This window comes from Puma concolor, chromosome E2 (assembly GCF_028749965.1).
Source record: "Puma concolor isolate L17-30 chromosome E2, mPumCon1.1.hap2, whole genome shotgun sequence".
Classification (NCBI taxonomy): domain Eukaryota; kingdom Metazoa; phylum Chordata; class Mammalia; order Carnivora; family Felidae; genus Puma; species Puma concolor.
Genome location: NC_141681.1, coordinates 51,457,566 through 51,466,216, shown reverse-complemented (window position 1 = coordinate 51,466,216; position 8,651 = coordinate 51,457,566). Strand labels below are relative to the sequence as shown.

Here is an 8,651-nt window from a genome sequence, read left to right as displayed (position 1 = left end):
AGTCGGGCAGCCTCTGCCGGGGCCTCATTGCTGGCATCCCGGGAAGCAGAAGAGGGCGTGGGGGCGGTGGGTGAGGCCACTGAGGCAGGGCAGAAGGACGGATGTGCCGGGTTGACTCAGGCAACAGGGAGCGCCGAGAGGCCTCAGGGGATCCAGGTCCTTGTCCCCACACCCTAGCCTGCCCCTTTGCAGGCATTTCCGAGGGCGGTGTCCCCGGTGACCTCAGCAGGCTGGTCCACTCCAAGGGTGGCGCTCTGCCCCTGGCGTAATGGATTAATTAGGGTTCCCCGGCACTTCCGCCAGCTGGGGCGGGCAGCGCTGCACCCTGGAATAAGTAACTGTCCAGGGAGCACCTGCCCACGGGCCATCCAGGGCCACCTGATGAGCCCCTTGGGGACTGGGAAGTTGAGGCGCAGAGACGGGCACCTGTGGGACATACAGAGTCGGAGCCAGAGCCGGGCCGCGGTGGGGGCGGTGGTGTTTCTTAGCTACTTCGGCTCACACTTTCCCCTCCCACCCGTGTGATACAGCGAGGAGGCAGGTGGCACTCCTCAGACACCTTCTACGTCCTCGCTGGTCCAAGTAGCCACCCACTCAGGCCCACGGCGTGCCTGATCCAGTCCAGCTGGGGAGGGGGGACCAGCACTTAACCTGTCCCGTGTGACCAGAGCTCAAGGGTGTGACCTCTGAGCCAAGGCCCTAAGGGCTGAGGGGACAGGCCCAGAGGGAGCCGAGAACTCTTCGAAGGCACCCACCCTCAGGCCGTGCGGCCTGGTGGGGGTACTGACCTCGCACTGCTCAGCTCCAAGGCTTGGGCACAGCACCCCGACTCCACCGGCCAACGACTGCTTCCGAGTGGACGCGGGGCAGGAAGCCGGCATGTGACTGACTGAGGCGCTGCCTTCCAGTCCCGGCAGGGCTAAGCTTGGAATAAACCCACACCTGCGAGATGTTCTCCGGCAGCGGGGGGGGGGGGGGGGGGGCTTGCCTGCCGGAGAGTGAAGCCCCCACGGAGACACGTGGGACCCTGAGATGCCATTAGTTCACTGTCCGCAGGCGTGGGATTGGAGCCGGTGAGTCCCTCCCCTTTGCCTCCCTTCGGCCGATCTGGCTCCGCCTTCCGCTTCTCGCCACCTCCAGTTGAGGTGGGAACAGATGAGCAGCAGGAGCAGGGCCCGCTCGAGAGGGAACAAACTCGGAGACTGGCGGGGGGGGGAGGGGGGGGTGGAAGCCGCGGCCCCCGTCACGTAGTGCCATCTGTGGCCCGTGTCTCTTAGACACTGACAAAGCCTGAGTCCAACAAAGCTAAGCGGGGGGACAGGTGGGTGTCGCAGGGCAGCTGGGCATAGCCGGGACGGTGACGGGCCACCGGCCTTGCCATGGTCCGTGCAGCTTTGCCGCTGGGACCCCGCACCCAGGTGAGCCCTCGGGGCTGGTTCCCATGGACGGAAAGGAACGTAAGCGACGTGTGTCCCTTTCCCGTCGCGCCAACGAGTGAAGAAGCAGGTCTGCCCTCTCCACTCTCCTCCCCCATCCGCCCGCCGGGTGCAGGGGCTCCCCGAGGCCTAAGCAGAGGCAGAGCCAGCGAGACCTGGGGCCACAGGTCACTTTGTGGGGAACGGCCACCTGCTACCTGAACTTTCACATGCGCGAAAACAAACCCTGTGTACCGGCACGGACGTCTGGCCACAGCATCTGGACTCGCTGGGTCTTCACAAGCCCCAGCGACGCCTGGGCGGCCGAAGGCCAAGGGAAAACACTTAGCCAAGGGGATCCACCCTGGTGATCCAGGACTGGATCCAGGATCCAGGTGGAAACCAGGACCCCCGCGCGGCCGGTCTGTTAGTGGCCCCGGGCTGTTCCAACAGAGTCCCGGGACCCGGGTGGCTTAGAACAGAAGTGTATTCTCCTGGTTCTGGCGCCCGGAAGTCTGAAGGGCCATGCACTCTCGGAGCGTCTGGGGCCGCCGGGGGCCAGCCGGTGCCCATGCTCCCTGAGCTGTGGACGGCTCGTCTCCACCACACCCTGAGAGCCTAGGCCTGAAGCCGGAAGATGCTGTGGGGTTGTCTCCCTCTGGAGACACGGGATTGGCAGGTGGGAAGAAGATACAGGAGGGGGGGGGGGGGGGGAGTCGGCAGGGGGGTGCACCAAGGCAGGGAATGTTGCGGGAAATGTGGCTTTTGTCTGTCCAGCCTCCCAGTTTTCCTCTGGGGGACCACAGCACGAACCCCATAGACGAGCGAGCCCTGCCCGCCCCGCTCCCTGTGCCCACAACTCCCGCAGGGGGCGCCCACGATCAGCACCAGCAGAGAGCAGGCGAGTGTGGTGAACCCAGCTCTGGTTTATTAGAAAAGGTGTGAACAGAGTTGCACCGACAGGAAGAGCCCCTCCCCCACCCTCTGCCCACCCGTACCCCACACCCACACCGCCCCCGGGGGTTGTAGTGCCTCTCAGGGCGCAGCCTCAAGGGGCCTGGACAGCAGGGTCTCCAGAACCCTGGCTGCTCCCCGCCCCAGCTCCCTGATAGATTTATTGCACTTAAGAAAAAGAAAGCTCTGATTCTCTGCTCCCAGCTCCCCCACCCCCCACCCCCAGCCCCGGCCCGCACCCCACCTGGGGCTGCTCTCCGCATCTCCACCACCGCCACTCACCGCCCCTCCGCCCGATCCTGTGCCCGGGGCCACCGGGGGGCCACCCCTCCACCACCCGGGACTCCTGCCCGCCACAGGGCAAGCCGGGCCGAACAGGCCCTCTTGAAAAGGCGTCCGGCCTGGTGGCCGATGTCCTCGGAGACCTTCTCCTCCCATCCCCCCAGCCCAGAGCCTTCGAATGCCGGACACAGAGATACAAGTGCTTAAGTCAGGGCGGGGAGGGCACCCCCTGCAGCTCCTGCACTCCGTGTAGTGTTTTTGTGCGGGGCGGGGGCCCCCAGCAAGGCCCCCCACACCCCCGGCGGCCTGGGCCTCAGGGAGGCTGGGGGTGAAGGTGAGCAGATTCTCATGGCTCTGGCCTCAGCTCATCGAAGACTGATGGGAGGGGGGGAAAAGGAACTTGGGGAGGAGAGATTGGGGGAGGGCCCGTCAGAGCCAGGGGCTCTACTGCCAGCCCCCCAGCCCCACCCCCCCCCAGCCCTCTGGGGCCCCTGCCTCACCTAAAGTGTCACAGTGTCTCCTGCCCAGAGTCCTGACTGGCTTCCAGAAGCAGCTCCTCGAGCTCCTTCTCGTTCTTGGAGCAGCTCAGCTCTGCAAGGGGAGGCGACAAAGGGCAGGCGACCTCCTGTCAGGCAGGCGGGGACGGGGGTTCCAGTCTGACCCCCAGGGCAGCACGGGTCTCGGGTACAGATCTGGCCTTGCTCCCTCCCAGGGAGAGCTGCCCCGGATCCGAGGGAAGAAAGGTGGAGGCCAAGGGTCAAGTCCTACTCTTTCCTACCCCTGCACGGGCCATTTTAAAGAAGAGAAAACCGAAGCCTTCCGAGAGGCAGGTGCCTGCCTGGGGTCACACACAGCACCCAGGGCCCTTGGGCACCCCGCCCCAGAGCGGCACTCACCGTGTTCCAGGCCACAGCTGCCCGCCTTGGCCTCGGGCCCCGGGGGCGGCTCCGGGGGCAGTGCGAGGGCAAACTCGGGCTTTAGGCCGTTGGGCAGTGGTGGCCCTGACTGAGGCGGCTCCAGCTGCGACTGAGGCTCCGACACCCCCGGGTCCTGAGTGCTGACGGCCTCGGCTGGTGGCAGGGCAGGTGAGGCGGGAGGGGAGGCTGAGGCGGGAGGGGAGGGAGGATGAGGAGGGGCGGGGGGGGCAGGGGAGGCGGGAGGGGTGGGAGGCACAGGGGGCTCTGCCCTCTCGGGTGGACTCTCCACCCGGGTCACCACAAATACTTTGTGGCCCCGGCCCGGGCTGGACACAGAAATGCGCTGCTCGGTGGGGGAGGAGGGGCTGCCTGGGGGGCTCCTGTCCCCAGGGCCCAGGGAGTCCGAGGGGGGCACCAGGGCGGGGCAGGGGGCCTCGGCCCTCTCCCCATCCTCCTCCTCAGAGTCTGAGTCCGAGTCCGAGTCCGGCCCGGCGGCAGGGTCCGGGGCCCCGTTCTCCTGGGCCTTGGCGGCGGGCTCGTCCCCGGGCTCCTCGTCGGGCTGGGGCTCGGTGACCGTGATCTCGGGCATGGAGGCCGACAGCTGCAGCCGCTGCTCCTTCTCCTCCTGCTCCCGAGCCAGCATGAAGTTCTGCTTGCAGCCGTTCTGGATCTCGGCGAGCAGCGCCTTCTGCGTCTCGATGAAGCTCTTCACCTGCGGGCGGAGCGGCCCGGCTAGGGCTCTGGCCGGCCTGTCCCCGGGGCGGGGGAACCCTGCGGTGGCCCCGGGCCGGCCCGCCCTGCCCTGCCTGCCCGCCAGAGGCCTCAGGGGAGGGCCCACTCAGCTCACCGCCTCCTTCTTGGGCTCACGGTCAAGGTCCAGGCGCAGCAGTGAGCGGTTCACCTTGAGGGCCAACGACAGTGCCATGAGCCCGCCCGTCTTGATCTCGTTCTCCCGAAGGTCCAGTCTCAGGAGGCGGGGGCTCTCGGCGATGAACTCTGCCACCGCCACCGCGCCTGGGAGGGGGACCGCAGGGGCTGGCCACGGGCTAGCCGCCCGCCAAGCCCGCGGGCACCGCTCCCCTGGCCCGGCCCCGCGCCCTACCCTCGCACGTGAGCTTGGTGGCGGTCAGGCCCAGGCGCAGCACGCTGCGGTTGCTGATGAGGCCGTTCTTGAGGTTCCGCACGCCCTCGTTCCCGATGGGGTTGTGGCCCAGGTTCAGCGTCTCCAGGCTCTGTGTGTGCGGCTGCAAGGGGCGGGGCGTGACGGTGAGGCGAGGCCCCGAAGGCCGGTCAGGAAAGAGGCACACCGAGTGCTCCCTCTCTGGCAGCGTCGCCCGGACAATCCTGCTTCAGGCCAGGTCCTTCGCATACTTAGAAGTGGCCACAGCGCCAGCCGCCCTGTCCGCCCCCAGCCCCGGGCCCACTCCCTGCTGGGACCCAAGGGCTCAGGGCACAGACCTGGCCGTTGGTGATTCTTAACTTGGACGGGAGTCTTTGTATCCTGTGGGCTTGTTTTACATACCACGTGTTTATTTAAAAAACTTTTTTGGATGTTTATTTTTGAGAAACAGAGAGCGCGAGCAGGGGAGGGGCAGAGAGAGAGGGAGACGCAGAATCCGAAGCGGGCTCCGGCCTCCGAGCTGTCAGCACAGAGCCCGACGCGGGGCCTGAACTCACAAACCACGGGATCATGACCTGAGCCGAAGTCAGTTGCTCAACTGACTGAGCCAGCCAGGCGCCCCCCATGTATTTATTTTAAAAGATTTAAAACGTACTGAAGGCTTCCAGAAATAGTAACTTCCATGCATAACATGTTCACCTTGTGCGAGACACTGTGCTAGGCTACCGTGCTGGGCGCCAAGAGACAAGGGAAGCCAGAGCAAGGCTACTTTCCTCGGGACAAAGAGGCCGTGGGAGCCGAAGGAGAGCTCAAACAGCACGGAAAGGGCTGCTGCAAGGCTTCCTGAACTGCGGGAGAAGCCGGATCGGGGAAGACGGCGGCGCTGAGAGGTGGTGGCGGACACGTGGGCGCCCTCCCCTCTCCCGGGTCCCACTCACCAGCGTCATGCCCAGGAAGGCCATGCCCGTGTGCGTGAGCTGGTTGTTCCACAGCACCAGGGTCTCCAGCCCCTTCTTCTGCTCCTTGAGACCCTCGCAGATGTAGGCCAGACCTGGAGGAGACCCGTGGGCGAGTCCCGCCTGTGGTCTAAGTGCCTCTCCCGGGGGCACCAGAGCCGCCGACCAGTGAGAGCGTGGAACCCCCCCCCCGCCCCCCCACAGGCTCAGGCCCAGCACAGGACGGCGCCCTGTCCGCTTCAGGACCCTGCTCGAGTGTCGCCCTCGCACCAGTCCACCGCCAGCCCACCACTGCTGCTCTGTTTTTCTCCAGAGCACATCTCACCGTCCGACAGACTCGGTAATCTGTTCATCTGTCTTGGCGGTGTCTCTCCCAAGGGCAGACACCTCTGTCTCACGGCTGTGAGCCCACAGGCAGCAGGCCCGGCACGTGCCAGCTGCTCAGTAACCGTGGCGTCCGGGCCCGGCCTCGACGCCCTCTGCCATTCCCCCAGCCCTCTCCTCCCACCGAGGCCAGGGGACCCCGCTCAACGGTAAAGAGGATGAAACGGAGTTCCTCTCAGTAACCACTTCCTCCTCCTCCCCTTTGACCCCCCAGCTCACCGTGGCCTCGTCTCCCCCCAGACATCCACCATCTAGCCTCTTTCCCACCTCGGGGCCTCTCGCACTTGGTGTTCCCCTGCCTGGATTCTTTTTCTAGGTCTTTAAAATGGCCGGTTCCAGTCTCTCTCCACGTGGCCGCCCAGAGGCCCCCTCCCCACATGATCTTAAATAGCGTCTGGTTGGCCCCTTGTCCCAACAACCTTGTTTCCTTCAGGGTACTTTTTCCAGGTGGTAATTATTTTAATTATCTGTTCAATACCTCGCGTCATCCTGCAGGTCTCCGCTGAGCTGTCCCCTCCTCCAGGACGCCCTCCCTGGGCTCCCACAGCCCAGCCCTGCCCAGTCTGAGCGGTCACTGCCTGGGGATGTTCCCTCTTGGACCGGCAGCCCCAGGAGGGCAGAGCTGGGATCGTCCTGGCCACCGCTGTGTCTCCAGCACCGCGGGGGCACCTGGCTGGGCACACGGCGGGTGCTCGGTGGCTGGGGTGGGGTGGGCAGACCTCTCACACACCTGAGTCCAGCACGTGGTTGTTACGGAGGTCCAGGATCTGCAGGGAGCAGTTGAACTTGAGGAGGTTGCCCAGCTGGGCCGAGTCTTGCAGGCCATTGAGCTTGTTGTCGGCCAAGTACAGCTCCCTCAGATTCACGTTCATCTTCAGCGCTGTGGCTGGGGGAGCACGGGCAGAGTGCCGTGACCGGCCAAGCCCCGGTGCCCGGCGGGCGGCCCGTCACTGCCCGGCGCCCCCGGCCCCCGAGCTCACCGAGCAGCATCAGCGGTCGCCCCGACAGGCTGGCGTTCTCCAGGTGCAGCACCGCGAGGCTGCTGCGGATGCGCAGGGCGCGGGCCACGAACGGTGCCGAGTGGTCCAGCAGGGGCGTGTTTCGGGCATCCAGGTACTGCAGGCAGCTGGTCTGGTGGGGCAGGGGTGGGGCTGCGACGGGCCGGCCGGGCCCTCCCTGCCCCCGTGGCATCTCCCGCCCCCCGGCCGGGTGGGCACCAGGGCCCCGTGAGGCAAGGCCCGGCCTGGAGCCCCGCGGGTGAGCCAGGAGGGGCCCCCAGGCTCCCCCGCGGCAGACGCCCCGCACGAGGGAAGGGGGTGGCAACCACAGCCACTTCCAAGGGGTATGTCGCGGGCAAGCGCAGGACGGGGGAAAGATGCGTGAAGGGAGGAAAAGGGGCAGGGCGCCCTTGGCACCGCTTTCCCACTAGCCTGGAAGCTGGGCACCGGCGCCCCACCGACGGCCCATGCCCCGAGGGCTCGGGAAGCCAGGTCCCAAGGGACGGGTGCCCCGGGAAAGCGCTGGATCCCCCCGTGCCCGAGCCCCTTCCACCCCGGGTACAGGCGAGGGGCACCCACCTTGCGCATCATGTGGGCTGCGGCCTGCCAGCCCCGGGTGCCGATGTGCTTGTTGAAGGAGATGTTGAGGTGGGTGGCCGACTCGTAGTATTCGATCATGTCGAAGAGGGCCGAGGCGCCCTGTGGCACACGCAATGGCGTTTAGGCTCAGGTGGAGGCAGGCCCGGGAGGCTAGGAGGTGGGGGCCACGCGACTAAGGGAAGGGGAGAGCCCTGACGCTGCCCGGGCACCTCCGGGTTCCGGGAACCAACCCGCCCGCTCCTGCCGGACTCCGTCTTTCTCTTACTCGCCACCACCCCCGAAGTCGGGCAGATCTGGCGCGAGACCAGGACAGGCCCTGGTGTTCCTGGGTCTCAGTTCTCCAGGAGTCCATCCACCGGGTCTCCCAGTGGCCTCCAAGTCTGGGGAGGCGAGGACACCTAGGCCTAAGTGGGGAGGCTGCTTTCTGAAGGTTTCTTAAACTCTCCCCTACAGGTGCCGTTAGCCCCAGCAGGGGTTCCTGAAAAGGTTTCCGGTGGTCACACGGCTGCCCCCACTAAGGCCCAGCTCCCCAAGTCCCTCCCTTGCGTCAAGTCCCCTGCCTTTGGGGTGGGTCTCTGACACCCCACCCCAGAGCCCCAATATTCCTCACACCCGCTCTGGTCACACTGGCTGTGTCCCCATCTTGTCCTTTAAGAGGCCCTGCCCAGCTGTTGTCCAAGGAGGCTCTTTTGCTGCAGCGCCCCCTCCCCCCAAACCTCAGAGGGGCCAGAGGGCTCAGGGAACAGGTGAGGCGGTGGCAGGGGCTGCTCACATCTTCGTCCAGGTTTGTCTGCTCCAGGTCCACGACCTTGAACTGTAGCCTCTTGAAGACCTCTTCCAGGGCCTCACAGGTCTTGTAGTCGAGTTTCTCGCCTGGGACGAGACAGAGGGCCGGGCACGTCTAGTGCACCTGTGTGTGTATGTGTGCACTCGCGTGCCCCGGGGGGGTGGGGGCCGGAAACGCGGGCTCCAGGCCAGGGGAGGCTTATTGCGCCTGCCTCACGTCAGGGGGGGCGCCTGCCCCT

At 66.2% G+C, this 8,651-nt stretch overlaps 1 protein-coding gene across 2 annotated transcripts in view; it reads right to left on the bottom strand.

The window, feature by feature from the left end:
- Window positions 1–2,598: 2,598 nt before the first annotated feature.
- Window positions 2,599–8,651, bottom strand: part of PPP1R37 (protein phosphatase 1 regulatory subunit 37) — a 41,423-nt gene continuing 35,370 nt past the window's right edge. Inside the window, exons 4-13 of one of the 2 annotated variants that reach the window (XM_086690075.1) lie at window positions 8,399–8,499; window positions 7,606–7,725; window positions 7,009–7,159; window positions 6,759–6,914; window positions 5,627–5,739; window positions 4,671–4,812; window positions 4,416–4,582; window positions 3,548–4,280; window positions 3,152–3,242; window positions 2,599–3,026 (exon numbers count right to left, since the gene is read on the bottom strand). In XM_086690075.1, the coding sequence (XP_086546201.1) occupies window positions 3,160–3,242; window positions 3,548–4,280; window positions 4,416–4,582; window positions 4,671–4,812; window positions 5,627–5,739; window positions 6,759–6,914; window positions 7,009–7,159; window positions 7,606–7,725; window positions 8,399–8,499 (1,766 nt within the window). In that variant the 3' untranslated portion in view covers window positions 2,599–3,026; window positions 3,152–3,159. Of the gene's footprint in view, window positions 3,051–3,151; window positions 3,243–3,547; window positions 4,281–4,415; window positions 4,583–4,670; window positions 4,813–5,626; window positions 5,740–6,758; window positions 6,915–7,008; window positions 7,160–7,605; window positions 7,726–8,398; window positions 8,500–8,651 lie in introns of both variants that reach the window. The other variant, XM_086690074.1, reaches the window with a different exon arrangement.